General features: G+C 33.8%; 2 protein-coding genes and 2 long non-coding RNA genes across 5 annotated transcripts; 3 read left to right on the plus strand and 1 right to left on the minus strand.

Annotated features, from left to right (window-relative positions):
* The first annotated feature begins 3,268 nt into the window (after positions 1-3,268).
* On the plus strand, positions 3,269-5,857 carry LOC118033285 (serine carboxypeptidase-like 45). Of its 2 annotated transcripts, none has more exons than XM_073405461.1 (9): positions 3,269-3,575; positions 3,677-3,781; positions 3,856-3,951; positions 4,053-4,145; positions 4,247-4,317; positions 4,418-4,977; positions 5,095-5,187; positions 5,268-5,385; positions 5,488-5,857. In XM_073405461.1, the coding sequence occupies exons 1-9, from the start codon at positions 3,332-3,334 to the stop codon at positions 5,626-5,628; spliced, it is 1,521 nt and encodes a 506-aa protein (XP_073261562.1). In that variant the 5' UTR covers positions 3,269-3,331; the 3' UTR covers positions 5,629-5,857. The 2 variants fall into 2 exon arrangements, with proteins under 2 accessions (XP_073261562.1, XP_034894107.1); XM_035038216.2 differs by lacking the exon at positions 4,053-4,145 and having other exon boundaries at positions 3,270-3,575; positions 4,418-4,762; positions 4,853-4,977.
* A 254-nt stretch (positions 5,858-6,111) lies between these two features.
* Positions 6,112-7,869, plus strand: LOC118033317 (uncharacterized). The gene is made up of 3 exons (XR_012168241.1): positions 6,112-6,701; positions 7,515-7,610; positions 7,782-7,869. It is a non-coding gene; the product is annotated as an uncharacterized lncRNA (long non-coding RNA).
* A 1,013-nt stretch (positions 7,870-8,882) lies between these two features.
* LOC118033284 (uncharacterized) lies at positions 8,883-9,729 on the plus strand. The gene is made up of 4 exons (XR_004684837.2): positions 8,883-8,955; positions 9,049-9,147; positions 9,253-9,426; positions 9,638-9,729. It is a non-coding gene; the product is annotated as an uncharacterized lncRNA (long non-coding RNA).
* A 4,484-nt stretch (positions 9,730-14,213) lies between these two features.
* Positions 14,214-16,344, minus strand: LOC118033282 (trans-cinnamate:CoA ligase, peroxisomal). The gene is made up of 2 exons (XM_035038212.2): positions 16,093-16,344; positions 14,214-15,969 (listed from the first exon to the last, which is right to left on the minus strand). The coding sequence occupies exons 1-2, from the start codon at positions 16,288-16,290 to the stop codon at positions 14,413-14,415; spliced, it is 1,755 nt and encodes a 584-aa protein (XP_034894103.1). The 5' UTR covers positions 16,291-16,344; the 3' UTR covers positions 14,214-14,412.
* Between the last annotated feature and the right edge of the window lie 2,510 nt (positions 16,345-18,854).

Raw genomic sequence — 18,854 nt, forward strand, 5'->3', positions numbered from 1 at the left:
CATATTAATAAATCAAATATTTATAATATTTCTCATGCATATGAAAAATTATCCACTCACTTGACTCGAAAGCAAATAGAAGTCAAAAACAAACATCGAAGAAAATCCTACTGACGTTCCGCCAATAGAATATTAGGATTATCTGAATACAAAGGAGACATATTCAAGAACGAATCGAAAAAAACATTTAACTTATTTATTACACTTAACTAAGGGTGTATTCCATAACCATATATGTTTTTTTTTAACTAACTAGTTAATTTTCTTAAAAACCCAAAAATTAACGGTTTTCCCAAAATCTAATCCATAATAAAACAAATAACAAGACTTGATAATAATTCACTAAATAACTCTCATTTATTCATCAAACCAATTTGAAAAAGCTAATATTACAGTTAGGGACCAATCTGGAATTTATTATACTTTTAGGGCCAAATTGTAATTTTCGTCTAATTGGAGGACCAAAATAAACATATCATAAATTCATGACTATAGTGGAATTATATCCATAATTAATCCTCATTTCTTTCAAGAACCTCTAATTATGCTCCTTGGACCATTTTGTAATTGTTTTCAAATTTTTAGGGTCAAATGGAGGACCAAACTAAAATTTGTCATAAATCCATGAATAGACTGAAATTCTGACCATAATTAATCCTCAATTCTGTCCAGAATATCTCATTATGCTCCAGGGACCATTCTGGAATTTTACCAAAAGTTTTGGGTCAAATTGTAATTTTTATCAAATTGGAGGACCAAATTGAAAGTGTTAAAATTTCATAACTATACAGTAATTCTGGCCATAATTCATATTTTATTCTGTTCAGAATCTCGGAATATGCATCAGGGACCAATTTGTAATTTTCCAAAGTTAAGGGACTAAACTGTAATTTTTGCAAATTGAGGAACCAAATTGAATTTTCGTCATCTTCAACCTCCAATCCAGAATTTTAACAGAAAACCCACTGTTCTCTCCAAATTTCTAACATAAATTCACCATTCAAACAAAATCATAACTCAAAATCATCATCTTTCAATTCAATCTCTTAAAATCAACCAAATAATCAACCCCTAACATTCAATTTAATTCATCAATTAAACCCAAAACATAAATTTTTAAAATCCTAACATTCATCAAAACCGAAATTTAAAGCTAAAGAAAACATATTATACACATTAAAGTATAAATCTTACCCCCTTGACTTATTTTCCATCAACTCCTTTTATTTCCCTTATCTTTCCCTCTTTCTCTTCTTCTTATTTCTCCCTTCACTCCTGCCGACTCTCTCTCAAAATTTTGCAGGTCTCTTCTTGTTTTTCTTTTTATATTTTATTATGTTTATTCAATTATTACAATATTTTTATTTATACTCTTTCCTTAAGCCTCCAAAAGCTTTGTTGTCTTTTCCTATATTCCTTTAACTCAAAACATTACAATTCCACAAATATTATCAGAAAGAAATCGTTCTAAAGACTGCAAGTAACCCCTGGTAAGTTAGATCCTTTTAAGGAACCTCTTGGATTTTGAACATTCCATCTGCAATGAAGATTATTCTTGCGACTGATAGATGATATTTTTCAAACGCCTGTATTCTCCTTTTTCCTTACCTGATGCTAGTTGGTAAGAAGAGATATAAAGCTGGTTCATGTACCTGTATACTAGGACCCGGACGCCTGAATTGACCAATGAGCCCACGACATCAATTGTAGGTATCTCTACGTTTCGAAGATCATAGTTTACAACACTAAAATGGAGTAATAAATCAAAACAAGTTATTCTCATCACGTACAGAAAAACACATAATGGTAAAACACGATAATTAAATGCTCCAAGTCAAAGTGTTGGAATCAATCACTAATTACCCACTGCAAAAAGTCCATTTCGGAGTTCCGACAAGCTTATTCTTGCGACTGATAGATGATATTTTTCAAACGCCTATATTCTCCTTTTTCCTTACCTGATGCAAGCATGTCAGCTAGAACAAGCTACAGATATACACGAAGAAGAAGGTAAATGGGGAAGGCTTCTTCTCAATGATGCTCAGATGAAAGCGATGAGTGAGATCAACGAGCTACATCCCCCTACTTTCAGTTTGAGTGACTTCTCTATTGAACTCACTCAGCAGGGATATATAGAATCTAAGGGAATCCCTCAATTTGTTGCTTCTTTAATAAGAAAGTCAGATATCAAGACAAAGCCTTTGATGATTTCATGGCTGATCAAGTATATGCTGTCGCATGAATACTGGGGTCTTCACCTCTCTCCCCCCCCAAAACGTTTTTTCCGAGGATGGCATTGTCTCTTGGCAAGCTTATGAAATGCGTAAGTTGATTCACCTGGCCGTTTTTCCTTGTTATGTTTGCGATGTCATATATTTGACTTTGTGTAAGAGTGACTTTTCCCTTGAAACTTGGACAATGCTTCGATGGTTACCACGATAGAAATAGAAATGAAGTTGCAAAGTTGTCTTTATTAAATAATATTTATGTAATTTTATTTATTAAAAATAGAATAATATTGTTAATTTAATCTATATATACTTTATTTATATTTAGATTAAATCTATAAATTCATAATATACAAATTATTAAGAATTCTAACCTCTTTTTTGAAAAGTCACTTAATTAAATCTATATAATTGATGGAATTATTAGCATAATTAGTGGAGTTGTTGGCATAATTTGTGGTATAATTGGTGCCATGATTTATAGTATTTATCCCCTTACTCTTGCCTATAAATAAGCAATGCCTCCAAGCTTATTTTGTACACCAAGATAAAGAGAACAAGAGAAGAATGAAGAGAGAGTAATCTCACAAAGTTATGAGGTATTTGTGAGAAAGTAAATAAGGTGTTTTCTCTCAATAATAGAGAGATTCTTAGTTGTTCTCCTATTATTTGAGAGAGGTTGTAATTCTCATATTACTTAGTAAAATCCTTCTATACTTGCTCGTAGACATAGCCTAATTGGGTGAACCATGTAAATTTTTATATCTCATTTCTCATTTTAGCCTTTTGTCTTGTCGAGTTTGCATGCCAGTATCCTAACACTTTTTGTGTTTAATCTTAATTATTTCAACAGTCTTAACTATAAACTGCTATATAAATAACACAATTGAGGCTTGATTTGAAGTATTGTAGCTCTCTATAGTGTGTGTTTGTATTAGAGGTGAAGATTGATGTTTGGGTGTGGAACCCACTAAAAAAACTATAAAAAACAAGAAAAATTAGTTTTTTGTGGTTGAGTTTTGTACATAAATAGATTATACCTAACCACAACCTCAACTACAAATGCTAAAACAAACACACCCATATCTCTCCCTGCCAAAAGCATGGGGGCTCATCAATGGATAGCTATGGCAGTATTATGTGCAACCTTCTTTCAGATATGCAGAGCTGTACACTCCTCTGCAGATGATAAACTCCTGAGTTTGCCAGGGCAACCAAGAGTCAGTTTCCAGCAATATGCAGGATATGTAACCGTAGACGAAAATCAAGACAGAGCTCTTTTCTATTACTTTGTCGAAGCAGAAATAGACCCAGCTTCAAAACCTCTTGTGCTCTGGCTAAATGGGGGTACTCATTTTCTTTTATCTAGTATTTTTCTGGTCATCGTTTTCTGTGTTTTATTTATAATATTGTTTAAACGCTGTTGTATTTTTATGTTCCTTTTGCAGGGCCTGGCTGTTCCTCTGTTGGAGCAGGAGCTTTCTCTGAGCATGGCCCCTTCAGACCGAGTGGTGGAGGGAGTCTTGTTAGAAATGATTATAGCTGGAACAAAGGTTGTCACATATGGCTTTCTTCTGTTTTTGTAGTAAAAAGAACTGCTAAAAGTTTGCTTTCCTCTACTCTGCAGAAGCAAATATGCTCTACCTAGAATCACCAGCAGGAGTTGGTTTCTCTTATTCTGCCAACCAATCTTTCTATGACTTGGTGAACGATACCATCACAGGTTACCACAATTCTTAATCTAGCTACTTCGTCGCTATATTTCTGACATCATAACCTAACCTTTAATTTAGTTACTTACCTTTTTCACTTCTTTCTCTTCAGTGCAAGACAATTTTGTATTCCTTCAGAATTGGTTTCTGAAATTTCCCGAGTACAAGAATAGGGATTTGTTTATCACAGGAGAGAGCTACGCAGGTGAATTTAAGTCAACGAAAGCAGTACATTGCAGAAACAAGTAAAACATTTGTGCCTGTTGGTCTAAGTGATCAGTGATCTTGAACTCTGTTTCTTGACAGGACACTATGTTCCACAGCTGGCAGACCTCATAGTGAAGTCGGGACTAAAATTCAATTTGAAGGGCATAGCAGTGAGTAGCAACACAGATACATGCATTCTGATAGTATTACCTTTTCTTCCCACATATTTTAATTGATATTCTCTGAGCTATCTGATTTTTGGCATTTCAGCTAGGAAACCCTCTATTGGAGTTCAGTACAGATTTAAACTCGGAAGGCGACTTCTATTGGTCTCATGGATTGATATCAAACCCTACTTATGAACTTCTCAGTGCAGTTTGTAACACTTCACAGCTCTGGAGAGAGCGTATAGGAAACTCTCTTTCGGCTTCTTGTTCGAAAGTGAGTGATCAACTTAAAGCAGAAATTCCGAACGCAATTGACCTATATGATGTCACTGCGAATGTTTGTCTGTCATTTGGTGCATCGCTATTGGGAGTTCAAAATAACCCATTAACACCAAGATTCAGGCTTTTCTCATCCACCGAATCATTGCGGGAGGCTCTCAGTCAGCAGGTAACTTCTTTAAGAGATAACAATTCATCTCAAGACATTACATTTTTTCTTCTTTGGACTTATTATTGGATTTTTCTTCCCCTTATGCAGAAAGCTCAAGAGAACATTGATCCTTGTGTACAAGAAGAAACTTCTGTATATTTGAACAGGAAAGACGTGCAAGAATCTTTTCATACCAAGCTTGTCGGAACACCGAAATGGAATATCTGCAGTGGGTAATTAGTGATTGATTCCAACACTTTGACTTGGAGCATTTAATTATTGTGTTTTATCATTATGTTTTTTTCTGTACATGATGAGAATAACTTGTTTTGATTTATTACTCCATTTAGTGTTGTAAACTATGATCTTCGAAACCTAGAGATACCTACAATTGATGTCGTGGGCTCATTGGTCAATTCAGGCGTCCGGGTCCTAGTATACAGGTACATGAACCAGCTTTAAATCTCTTCTTACCAGCTAGCACAGGAGACTGTCAGTGGTAATAACACAAATTTAAATACAGTGGAGATCAGGATTCGGCTATCCCATTTACGGGGAGTAGGACTTTGGTAGAAGGCTTGGCAAAAAAGCTGGGATTGAATGCAACTGTGCCCTATACCCCTTGGTTTGAGGATAAACAGGTTAGCCTGTTGCTGCAGCTTAAGATAAACCAAGTTACAAATCATTAAGAAGTAAACATTGTTTTGGTTCCTGATCTCGTGCTCTGAATCTTTTGCTCTCAGGTTGGAGGATGGACACAAGTCTATGGTGACATCCTGACATTTTCCACCATTAGGGGAGGCTCTCACTTGGCACCATTTTCATCACCCGGAAGATCACTGGCATTATTTGCAGCGTTTCTATCTGGGAAACCTCTTGTCTAAATATATGGACCTTTTATTTTAAGTGATGCACCATCATCATATCAATAAAAATAGCACCAAGGAAAGATTGTTTGACAATCGAAATAATGTGTACCTGATGAAATTTTCATTTTGCATTCTTCCGTTTGAAGATTGATAAAGTTATACAAGTTGAATAAGTTTTTGTAAGTTTCAGCCATTAATGAAGTGTTCGAACATTCAAGGGAACAGTGATTGTATCCCATGGTCATTTTTCTTCTAGACCCCATACACTTAAAACTGTTCATAGATTCTGACCTCAACAATATCACTTCTAAACTGCTCCAGAGATTGCATTCTTGTCATTTGAAAGGGATTTCCTACTTTAATATTCAGATTGCATTTCGTGTCGATGCTTGTATTCTGTGGGTCAATGGAAGGTTTGTCACAAGTGCGGACTAACTATCCTTTCAGAGTTTTCTAATAAAATAAAATTGAGGCAATAAATCTTGCTACAATCCCAGCTGTATGGCTCTTCCAAGTAAAAGTTAAGACTATCTGATGATACAATCAATCAATTATTTGCACAGTAATTCTATAAAAAAAAGTACACATATTTTAGATTAACTTGATGTAAAAAAAAGATTTGCTTCTTTAAACACCATGCGTTCTCAATCATGGGTAATTGTTGCTGTACTGTGTGTAACTATTATCCAAATATCAAGAGCAGTAGCCGCATCCTCAATTGATGATAAAATCCTGAGCTTGCCAGGGCAGCCACAAGCTGGTTTCCAGCAGCATGCAGGAGATGTAACTGTCGACGAAAAGCAACAGAGAACACTTTTCTATTATTTGACTGAAGCAGAAGTGACCCAGCTTCAAAGCTTGTTCTCTGGCTAAATGGGGGGGACTTAGATTTTATTTTCACTCAAGTAGGATAATTCAGAAGATATTCATTTTTGTTGAATGGTTTAATTACTGTTGTGTTAATTCTTCTGTTGCTTTTGTAGGGCCTGGCTGTTCTTCTTTTAGATTAGAAGCTTTCTCTGAAAATGGCTCCTTCAGACCCGGTGGTGGAGGGCTTCTGGTCAGAAATGATTTTTGCTGGAATAAAGGTTCCTCATAATTGTTAACTCTGTCCATTTTAAATCTTCTCCCCACTTCAATTGCAAGTGGAAGGTTTAAATACAGCAATAAACTAATAACAAAAAAATTTATGAGCGAAATGTGTTGTATATATGAACCTCAAATTTGCTAGTTTATTCTCTTAAAATAATAATAATGAAGTCTTTTTTCCTAGAAAGTTTACAAAATTTTAAATAGATCAAAAACTCTACCTCAACTAGAAAACAAAAACAAAAATCTGAAACTACAAAGAAAAAAAGCATAAAATCCGAAAGAAGTAGGAAATCTGAAAATAACAAGGAAAAACACAAAAATTGCCAAAATAAAGGGGTCTGGGAAAGATTTTCAATATCCAGACAGCTTTTGAAAACTCTTGTAAAAATATAAGCACGATCCAATGATCAGATTAAATGTTATAACTATTTTGAAACATTACTCTAGTCTGACGTGACCAAACTTTTTAACACCTAAATCTGTCTCACCAGTCCATAAATATATTTGCTAAGCTATCCATACAATTTATCTGGAGCATATCCTCATTTAATTGTAGCAAACTTCATTGTTCAAAATCATTCATTATCACAAGCCCGACCACATCAACTTCTTTCTCCATCAGAATCTGATTCAACATTTGGTGTGGGAACCTCTAGTGGTTGCCTGAAAAAATCTTCATCCAGAAGTTCTGTTGACTGCAAATGACCTAACCCGTGGCAGCCATGTGATGCTTTATAAGCCGGATGGATATGTTCTCTACAGATTATGCCCTGCAAAGAGTTTAAACATTCCTTTCTTTTGTGCTGCAGAAGCAAACATGCTGTACCTGGAATCACCAGCAGGGGTTGGTTTCTCTTATTCTGCCAAGCAATCTTTCTATGCCTTACTGAATGACACTATCACAGGTACAAGTTTCTTCCTCCATCGACTTGGTTGCCTAATATGTTAATATCTCACCTAGTCTTTTGATAAAATCCATAATTTTTATCAATTCATCAACCTTATCGTTACTCTTTCTGGTGTTTTTTTTATTTTATTTCATGGGCATAAGTAGTATTTGGAAATTTTCTTTTCAGAACTTAAAATATCAAGGCTTTCTTCTCTTCAGCACAAGACAGTTTCATATTCTTGGAGAAATGGTTTGTCAAATTCCCTGAATACAAGGATAGAGAAGAGAGCTATGCAGATACCTTGAGTTCTGTAAAGATTGAAAACGTGCAATTTTTCTGGAAGAAACAACTATGAATTTGTATCTGTTGGTTAAAGTGAGTGATCAATTGATCATCAAGCTAATGATTAATCCTCTAATGACAGGCCACTATGTCCCTCAACTAACATACCTCATTTCTCAGTCAGGACTAAAATCCAATCTGAAGGGCTTCGCTGTGAGTACAGAATAGATACACAGATAATCCTGATATTATCAGCTTTTTTCCTTTCATGTTCTCAAATCATATTTCATGGAGTGCCAATATTTCACTTTTGATACGTTTTCAGTAGGAAATGCTTTATTGGAGTTCAAAACGGATTTTAACTTAGAGGGCAACTACTATTGGGCTCATGGGTTGATATCAGATGCTGCTTATGAACTCCTCAATTCAGCAGAATAGGCTCTAAACTTGCTGCTTGTGTGGGTGTGAATAAGAAACTTTCAGTAGAAATTCCTAATGCAGTTGATAATTACAATGTCATAGGCGACTTTTGCATATCATCTAGTGAATCGCAGCTGGATGTTCCAAGTTACCCTTTTAGACCAAGGTTTCAAGTTTCATCATCCACAAAATCAGTACAAGAGGTACTTGATAAGACAATAAGCTCTCCCTGTGTCACCCTATCGTGCAAGCTGTTTTACCTTTGCTTTTAACTTTACAGTGGGGCTATTTTTTTTTTATTCTCTGTGAATGCAGAAAGATGATAAGAAATAGATGTTTGTGTGCAACGAAAATCATCTGAATATTTGAACAGGAAAGATATGCAAGAAGCTATACATGCTAAGCTTGTAGGAGTCACCAGGTGGACAGGTTGCAGCAGGTAATATAATTCTCTCTGCTTTGAAGCAGGATAGCTTTCTTGATCTTTCCTTTCCTTTTCTTTTCTTTTTTGATGTAAATGACAATAGGGTGTTTCAATAAGTCATTTACTTCTTTTAGTGTGGTGAATTATGATATGCTGAACTGTGAACTTAGAGATACCTACAATTAATATTGTAGGTTCATTGGTGAGTTCAGGCATCCGGGTCCTAGTCTACAGGTAACTCTAACAAGATTTTTATCTCTCATTTATAATAGCCAATGTGGCTACTATTCAGTCTATCTATTATACAAGTTGAAATGCCCTCTACAGTTCCCTTTACTGGGAGCAGAACTTTGGTTGATGGATTGGCAAAAAGAGCTAGGATTGAATGCAACTGTGCTTTACAGATCTTGGTTTGAGGATAAGCAGGTTAGTCTAGCTGTTGCTGTAACTTAATGTAACTGCAGTAAATTTCGTCTGCAATAAAACTTGATCCTTTGATGTCTGTTAAATTTGATCCATTTTTCATCCCAGGTTGGTGGATGGACACAAGTTTATGGTGACATCCTTGCATTTGCGACCATCATATTTAGCACCATTGACTTCTCCCAAGAGATCCTTAGCCTTATTTGCAGCGTTTCTGTCCAGAAAAGATTAATGCAATTTATGAACTGTCAAAGCAAGATTATTTAGCCAAATCATCTCTAGGTAAGTTTGGGTTCGTATAGATTGCGGAATATTAGAGAGAAACCTTGATTATGTGTCAGTCATTGATCCGGAAATCAAATCATAACAATTTCTAGCTGGGAATCCACCGCTAGAGAAGTTATAGAATTATAAAATGATAATTTGTTTGTAGAACTAAATTGCATTTATGGATTCATGCTATGATCAGCAATGCTACGTTCAATGCCTGCAGGTGGTAGGAACAAAGAGTGTCTACAGTGCCTTTGCATTGAGCTTTCCTGGAACAGTTACAGACTTTTATGTTATCCCCTCGTCACATTGTTTAGCGCAAATCTTCCGCTTCTTCCTTCCTTGGAACTTATATGGAGGCAAGATCAGTTGAACAAAAAATTATAAACAAAAATCTAAGACATATACATGTTGTACTTTTTAATGCTTTTATAGATATAGAGCTGAAATAATCATAGGAATACAGGTGACATGGAGCTGAGCTAATCGTGGGTTCCATCAGTTGGATACCATAGGCTTGCGTCATCTCTCCATCCATTATTTTTTTCCCTGAGGAGGCACAATCAAATATTAACTTCAAATCATAGTTATCCAACTCAGTTCATCCAGGTTCTAACTCAAAAGATACTGAGTTATACATCAACTCATTAAGTTAATTATTTTTATTAAAATAACAATATTTTAATTTAATTTTTAATTTCTCAATATTCATCCGACCAAATTTTATTAATCAGGGTTACAAAAAACATAATTGAAATCAATCTAATTTACCAAGTTATTATATTATCTAGTTCAGCTAAAAACTTAATATGATGAATTAGACTCGTAGTCTTGAAATTTTCATATAAACTCTCCAAGTTAAACCATTTTTAAAAACTGTGCTTGAAACAAGATTTGTGCAAGACAAGACCATGTTTAAAAATAAATAAAGCTATATTATCATTTCATAGCACAACTTTCCTCAGCATGGGCATGGCTACTGGGAACGCGCGTTGGACTGCATCCCCATGCTTTTTCTGCGACTGGTTTCTTTGAAAACAAGGGTTGAATCACATCTCCAGAAGAGACCTCAGCCTGCAAAAAAAAAAAAAAAATGCATCGTTAAAGCTTGAAAAAGGTCAACCTTCATAGAATTAAAAAATAAAATGGCAAATGAAGCAACTGACAAGCTATTGTTTGAATAATGATGATTGGGGGATAAAGATGACATTTCCCCGAATTTTATAATATTCTGGTACAAATTATATAAACCCTCGAGGTTTAATGCAAATTAATTACACTTTCAAGAGTTTGAAGATATTAAAGGAACACCTTGTTATATATTAATAACATTTTGGTTTCAAGAATATTATAATATATTTTTTAGCTTGTAAGAGTAAATCATAAAGGCTATCTTGGACAGTCTGACTATGATCACAAGTTAGGTTACATTAATTAAAAAATCGAGGCCTATCATAGCCTATAATTTTAATTAATTCACATTACAATACCATCTCCACAAGTAATATGCTTACATCAGTGAGTAAAAATAAATAATAATAATAAAGTAAAGAAAGTTGCTTGTCACACGCTACGCGACGGTTGATAGCTATGATTTTAACAATTATTATATTTTCACACTTGCTTGTGGGATCAACTTGAACACTTCGTGTACATATAAAATTTTAGGTCAACTTGAATACTTCCTGTATAAAGTTAATAATTGGACAAGAATAATTCCACAAAAAAATCGTAGGTCAACTTGAATAATTCCTATATAAGATTAATTGGACAAGAATAATTGCTAGTTGTGTACTTATTTATTTGATGAGAAGCGTGACAATAAAAAATGTCATCCAAAGATGAAAGAATTAGATGTATTTTATTTTTTTTATTTTCAAATGGAGAAAAATCTTTCAAAAAAGACTATATGTTATGTTTTTTAGTAACTAATTCACGTTATATTTATGCCATAACTGATTATTTTTTTAGACTCAAAATGTCGTTTTCACCTTATTATTTATCATCAAGCATTAGTAAATAATTGATTTTAAAAAAACAAAAAAAAAAATCATTTTCTTTTTCTGATAAATACATCTTCTAAATAAATATGTTTCGTAGAGGGATAAAAAGGGTTAAATTATATGATGATAATTGTTAATGATGCATGATTGGTGCAAATGAGTGGGGTAAAAAAGATTTTCGAAAGTGAAAATATTAATTTATCTTCTTTATTTTTTTTCAATTTGACTTGCACCTTTCTTATGGAACCTCCTACATATTAAAAAATTATATCACTCAATAAACTTAAATTTTTAGGTGAGATTTTAAAATATAATTTATATTATTCTCCAATACATCTTCTCAAGTGAAAGTCTTTTGAACTTGGAAATTTGCACAAGCTTATATTATTATGTGCTTGATTTTTTATTAAATAAATAAGGATGGTAAAATTCAAACTCGTGACCACTTTGTTATCAAGGATCTGATACCATATTAAAAAATCATCTCAATCTAATAGCTTAAATTTTTAGATGAAGTTTCAAGATATGATTTATATTGTTTTCTAATACCATAAACATTATGTAATATTTATTACATATTTATGATCATGCTAATACTCTTGATTTTTAAGGTCTCAGGAAACAATTTTACATCTTTTCACACCTTTAATCATTATCTTTGTAATAATTATTACTATAACAAATTCATCTTTTCTTTTCCTTTTCTTTTTACCTTGCATAAACGCAACTTAAGGTTGAACTCTCCAAATATAATACTAGCAAGGAATGCAATTTCCAATTCTTAGATTCGAAATATAAAAAGTCACACACTCTCTTTCAATATACTTTTTTCCCTCCCTAGCTCTTAATCTCAATAGACTTTAATTTCTCTCAACGTTTTTCAAAAGGAAAAAAAGGAGAAAAACAACACAAACTTTCTTTATGTTTATTGGACTTTGAGTCTCATAAGCACAAATTATCAAGTTTTTTTTAATGATATGATATTGTTTTTAATTATATAATGTTTGTTGTATTTGTTTTAGTGGGATTAAGCTAAACTTATAAGATTTAATTAACCTGTTAGGTACACCGTCAATTAGATATTGATTTCGCTAGCTCATCTTGAGTTCTAATGTTCAATATAATCCAATATTATTGATTTAGAGATAAGATTAATATTTATCAGAATCCCATCTTGCATTTAAATACCAGCTTAAAATCATGAACGACAGAATACGTCTACGGATTCCTTCAACTTAAACCGTTGACTACGTATAAATAAAAGAAGGATTATGAACTCAACAACATTAATTTGAATATCATTAACAATATCCGAGTTCAAGATCATGCATGAGCTTATTCTAAAACTTGTCGGCAGAATGTTAAAAATTTATTGGTGGATCTGGAGAATCTTATATATGGCCATATAGGCAAGAGAAGGGAGGACAATTATAGATTTTTTTTTTTCTTAAGAGGGCTACTGATTTGTGCAGAGAAAGCCGAATCAAATTGAGAAATACAGCAACGGATTGCCATGAGATGGTGTGGTGCGGCTAGTTTACAATGGTGGGGTTCTAGTTATGGTTCTCACGATGATATATAGTTGTTTAACCGGTTTAATTAATGGATTGATCTGAAAAATTCAAGACCCGAATCTTCATAAAAAAAAACATCGATTCGATAAAAATGATTATTTTGATCAGGTTTCTAGTGATATAGTTAACTTATACTGAGTCAACACTAAGAGAACAAAAAAAAAAAAAAAAAAAACAATGCTTTTTTAATAAAAATAATTATCCCGAGTTGAAACGATGATACAATATTAACTTAAATACTTTTATAAATTAATTATTAGATTGGGTCCGATAACTATCTTCGTGTGATCTGGTCTGCAAGTTCTTTTTGAATAATGTCTTAAAAGAATTATAATCGATTTTAGAATGGAGAAATAAAAAAAAAAAAAAAAACAACTTAATATTTGTTGTAAAAATCTAATAACAGCTCCCACCAATTTTAATAGTTTTCTGTATTTTTTAATTTTTAATTTTTTTAATTTTTGGAGTCACTATTTAAAATGTTTAAGTAATGATATATAGCAGGAAAAATTGGTTGCTTGCGCTGACCAAATACAAAGGATTTTGCGCTGAATTAGTAAATACTTGTTCGATATTACATAAATGGAATAAAACTTGACAAGCATCCTCTGTTACATGATATTAAAATGAAATATAGTTTAATAGGTCAAAATTTTAAATTTATTTTATAATTAGAAGGTCATCAGTTCGAGTACCATACAAATCTTAGAGTTATTGAAAATTTATATATAATTGTTAACTTTAAGAACTTATAAGATTAGTCGAGCTGTGCATAACTTGTCTGAACATCTACGTTAATTAAAAAAAAAATTTGAAGTTAACTCCTTCAGCTTTTCCCATTCAGTGAACTTAAATCTTTATTTTGAATAATGTCATTTCAACCCCTCTACTTTCAATGTAAGGTAATTTGAGGTTCTTTGTTCAATTACACCACAACATTTGTCATTCATTTAGTTATTTAATTAGTAGTGGAGATGAATTAAGTGGTTTAAATCACTTTTAATCGGAAGATTCAAATTTGAAACAACATTCAATTTAACCAATTGCAAAAAGTAGAGAGACCATGCTTGATTCTTAGCCAATATTGCACTATATCATTTTACTTTTTGAATAACTTCAAGGCATGCTCGCATTCCGAGAAACTCAGTCTTGACTTGTGCATCCCTAGCTAGACAACGTTTTACTGGAGGCATTCGATGTCTATATAATTAACACAAAGTAATTGGCACTTCAAGCTTAATATATATATAATCATCAAACCATAGTTCAAAAATATTAAAAACAGGTAACGTGATATATGCCAGGGAAAGGGCAGGTATCAAGCTCAACCGAGAGAGTTGAACCCTACCCTCAACCCTTATTTGTTTTGTTTAGAAGAAAAAGAATGATAGTTGGCGATAAACAGTTGAACCTTGTCAAGTTCAAAGACGAGAGGAAGGAACACGAACTGGCTGAGCCTTATGTCCTTGTGTTTCCGTTTTGGCATTGATTTGGGCAGTCTTCTTGCTAGGAAAGTTCTCCGAGACAACAAAGTTTCGTGTTAAATCCCTTAACTGGAATTTCTGAACTTTTCCTGTTGAAGTCTTGGGTAACTCAGACATGAACTCCACCTTCTTTGGAACCATATAATGGGGAAGCTTTTTCCTGCAATAAGCAATAATATCAGCTTCTTTGACATCATCAGATTTCCCTTCCGAGTTCTTCTTAATGGCAAGAAAAGCGCAAGGACTTTCTCCCCAAACTGGGTGTGGCATGGCCACCACAGCTGCCTCTAGGACTCTTGGATGGCTGTAAAGAACAGACTCTAATTCTACACTGCTGATATTTTCACCACCAGATATAATGACATCTTTTGATCTGTCCTTGATTTCCAAGTATCCGTCAGGATGTATGACCCCAATATCGCCTGTAGCAAACCATCCATTCTCGAATGCTTTCGCGGTGGCCTTTGGGTTCTTGAAATATCCTTTCATAACGGTGCTTCCTCTCAGAACAATTTCCCCCATTGTCTTACCATCCCAAGGCACGCTGATCATTGTACTCAAATCTTTAACATCCATATGAGCAAGAGCTACTGTGTTAATCCCTTGTCTAGCCATGATTCTTGACTGATCTTGGCTAGGAAGATCGTTCCACTTAGCTTGCCACTCGCACACAAGGGCTGGTCCAACCTCTGTCAGGCCATAGGAATGAGTGACATGGAATCCTAATGGTTTCATCTTTTCAAGAAGTGAGGCCGGTGGTGGTGCACCACCGACAAGTATTTGGACAGGAGAAGAGATTTCTCGACGCTCGTCAGGTTTGGCCTCAAGAAGGATGTTGAAAACAATGGGTGCACAGCACATGTGAGTCACCTTGTGCTGCGCAATGTTCCTATACATGTCTTTAGCTGTGGTATTGCGTAGGCAAACGTTGGTTCCACCGCGTGCTGCGATGCCCCAAGCTAAGGTCCAGCCATTACAGTGGAACATAGGAAGAGACCACAGATACACAGGCTCACTCTCCATTTCCCAGCCAATGATTATGCCAAGGGAGCCAAGGAAGACACCTCTGTGGCTATAGACAACTCCTTTTGGCTCTGATGTTGTTCCAGACGTGTAATTCAAGGCTATGGGATCCCATTCATCTTGGACCTCATAAGGAATGCACCCTGGATTGCCCTTTCGGACAAGTTGTTCATACTCCCATTCGCCGAAAATGGCACCTGTCGGAGACTCAATGTCATCAATGAGAACGACTGAAGGGAGAACTAATTTGGATGAAATAGATTCACTTGTCATCATTATTTGGAGGGCCTGCCTTGCCAACTGCACAAATTGGTAGTCAACAAAGAAGACCTTCGCTTCTGAATGGCGCAGGATGGTGGCTACGTGATTTGGATTTAGCCTCGTGTTGATGGCATTGATCACCCCTCCTGCCATGGGCACCGCAAAGTGCATCTCATACAGAGCTGGAATGTTCGGAGCCAAAACCGAAACCTGTTAATAAGATAGTAAATAACATCGTAAGTGCGCAAACAAATACGCTGGTCCAAGAATACCCTAGCCATCGAACCAAAACAAAAAACATGGACACGACATATGCTATATCCAAAAACTTACAACATCGTTTTTGGCAATATTAAAGGAACGGAGAGAATCAGCAAGGCGGAGGCAACGTTCATATGTTTGCTGCCATGTGAAGTGGGTTCTCTCGTGTACAACAGATAGGCGATTGCCATAAACTTTGGCAGCTCTCTTCAAGAAATTTATGGGCGTGAGGGGAACGTAATTTGCATCACATTTTGGAAGCTGATCCATGGAAGATTGCTTTATTAGAAAGAAAGATGTGATATTAGTGGATAGTTTTAAGTTGATGTTGGATAATTGGTATTTATATAGGGAATTGAGGACACAAGTTGAAAGGTTAGGACCACCTAATGAGATAAATAATTGGATAACCTTAGCAAGACTTGTCAAAGTAAATGATATGATTGTTGTTATTACTGCGAAAGTCTTGGAACTTGCCAATATGACTCTTATTCTTTTAAAACTTCTCCATATGCCCTCGTCAACTTTTCTTTTAAAATTTTGATAAGCGTTTTTTATTTTTGTCCCTATTTGTTTATGTAATTCTCATTATGCCCCAGTTTTATTTTTTTATTTCTTTGAATTGTTTTTGAACACGAGGACAAAGTTATTGAAAATTAATTTTTCCTTGAATTTATGTAGCAAGTTAATTTGTGAAGAAATCAAAAAAATGTTTGAAAAGGAAAGCAATTTTAAGAATATTTCTATTTTTTATTTTTTAAGACGAGGTCAAAGTTGATGAAAATGACCATTGATTATTATTATTATTTTGGATGAACATTAATGTCCCTGTATTTATTTATAGTCTGTCTCTATTGCAAATCACTCTGTAATTAATTAATTAATGTGATGTAATCGATTCTTGATTTTTTACCAGCATTAAAGTAATTAATTAATGTTTGCAGATTAAAGTGACAACCACACCTCCATCCCTATTGTAATTAATTAAAACGCTCTCTGTTAATCTATATGAAGATGCAGTTCGAAGATTAAAAATAATAACTTCAAGAGTTGGTAGGATGGTTAAAAAACTATATTTTTTCCTTTGATTTTCTAGGTTTTTCTAAACACAGAATATATATTTAATATTGCGCCCTTATGTCAAAAAATATTAATAATTAATGCTACAAGTTGATTTGGTAATTTGCAAAATAACACGTTTGAATAATTTCACGTATTAGTTAATAAAAAATAGTTTACCACATTTTTTACTTGGTATGCATTTCTGAATTGTTTGAATGAGTTTGGGGTTGCCATTTTCTATGGCACTCTAACTACTGAGTAACAAGAAGATACTCTTATTTTTTTCATTAGAGTTTAGCCCCTCAAAAGCATAGATCATGCTCTGTCACTAGTTGTTATACATGGTGATGGAATAAAAGCTACGAAAAACCTCATAAATCTCTATAGAATAATGATCTTAGCTTCTTAATGCCAAATCATGTGACTATTCTCATTTATGTATCATTACAAAAGAAGTTTGAAATGCAAAAAATACATTATTATAAAAGTGTCACACACGTGAGCAAGCGACATTGGAGAGTTATGGGAGTCGTCACCTGATTGTTTAGGTTAGGGTCACTAAGAAACTCAGATGTTCAATTAAATCTTAATTAATCATCAAACTTTTAAATTTTCTTCAATTTCATCCATGATTTCATCGATTTCAAACCCTGAAGTCTCGCGTTTCTTACAAGTTAGTTCTTAGTTTTAAATTTCTTCAATTAAGCTTCTAATTACTTGTTAAATTTTAATATTTATGCAATTAAACTCCTGATTTAACCAAATTAACTCTTAAAATTTACAATTCAAACCCCAAACTTTAATTTCTTTTGATTAAAGCTTAAATTGACTTCAAGAATTAATTTTCCTTACAATTAAGCCCTAAATAAAATTCAATTAAACTTTGAAAAATTCTATTTGAGTGCTTAAACATACAATGTTGAACTTTCTTCCTCAAAATTAAATTCTCTTTATCAATAAGGTTAAAACTTCCAATTTTATATATTTTAACTCTCCTTGACTAGTCTTAGGCAATTTCTTTAGTGTTCTAGTATGTTCTTCTAAATTGATAGATTTTTTTTTTTCCCTTCCGTCATCATTTTGTTTTAGTTTTTTAGTATTTTATCTTTACTTTATTTTTTTGAATTTTTTATTTATGCAAGGCCCCAAAATAAATCACAACAAGAAGAATTCAAAGACATTCAAATACAATTAAGAGTTATATATCTTCTAAAGTAGCTAGATAAATGTTTATCTATAGAGGGAGGCTGATTGAGCCATACCTCACATCCATTATAAACACTTAAAGCAAATCTAGCTAAAGAATGATCGGGCAAACATGTTGCCAGGGATATGTCAAAAGACTGGCCCTCAGACCTTGCCTTGGACACAAATGTAATGAAATTGTTCTAAAATATGTGGGAGTAGGGGGCACAACGTACATTCCTTACAAGCTATTTAATTAATTTATATCTTTGCTTTTCTTTCATGTTGCGTGTGAGTGATAGTTTGAGCCTTGAAAATTGTTATAGCCGAATTGCCTGCTTGTAGTGCCGGGTTTGTCTCATTTAGTGGTTTCCACGTTAAATAGAATAATTAAATGGATGTATTAATGAAGTATGAATGAAGCTCGGTGTTAAAATGAAAACGATACACCTTACCAACTTCATGAATGGATATGTATCTTAATATACAAATTGGAGTTGGTATGCGTTACCCAATAAACAAGTTTTTGAAGCCAACTCTTGATCATATATATATATTTGGTGTTTCTATCGAATAAAGACTTTCTA

This window comes from Populus alba, chromosome 16 (assembly GCF_005239225.2).
Source record: "Populus alba chromosome 16, ASM523922v2, whole genome shotgun sequence".
Classification (NCBI taxonomy): domain Eukaryota; kingdom Viridiplantae; phylum Streptophyta; class Magnoliopsida; order Malpighiales; family Salicaceae; genus Populus; species Populus alba.

What these genes read in the sequence shown, in the direction of transcription:
- LOC118033285 (XM_073405461.1), top strand. Translation starts at nt 3,332, where the DNA reads ATGGGGGCTCATCAATGGATAGCTATGGCAGTATTATGTGCAACCTTC. An exon ending in TGATTATAGCTGGAACAAAG is followed by an intron (nt 3,782 to 3,855) that starts GTTGTCACATAT and finishes TCTACTCTGCAG; the next exon opens with AAGCAAATATGCTCTACCTA. An exon ending in CACAGGAGAGAGCTACGCAG is followed by an intron (nt 4,146 to 4,246) that starts GTGAATTTAAGT and finishes GTTTCTTGACAG; the next exon opens with GACACTATGTTCCACAGCTG.
- LOC118033282 (XM_035038212.2), bottom strand. Translation starts at nt 16,290, where the DNA reads ATGGATCAGCTTCCAAAATGTGATGCAAATTACGTTCCCCTCACGCCC. An exon ending in ATATTGCCAAAAACGATGTT is followed by an intron (nt 15,970 to 16,092) that starts GTAAGTTTTTGG and finishes TCTTATTAACAG; the next exon opens with GTTTCGGTTTTGGCTCCGAA.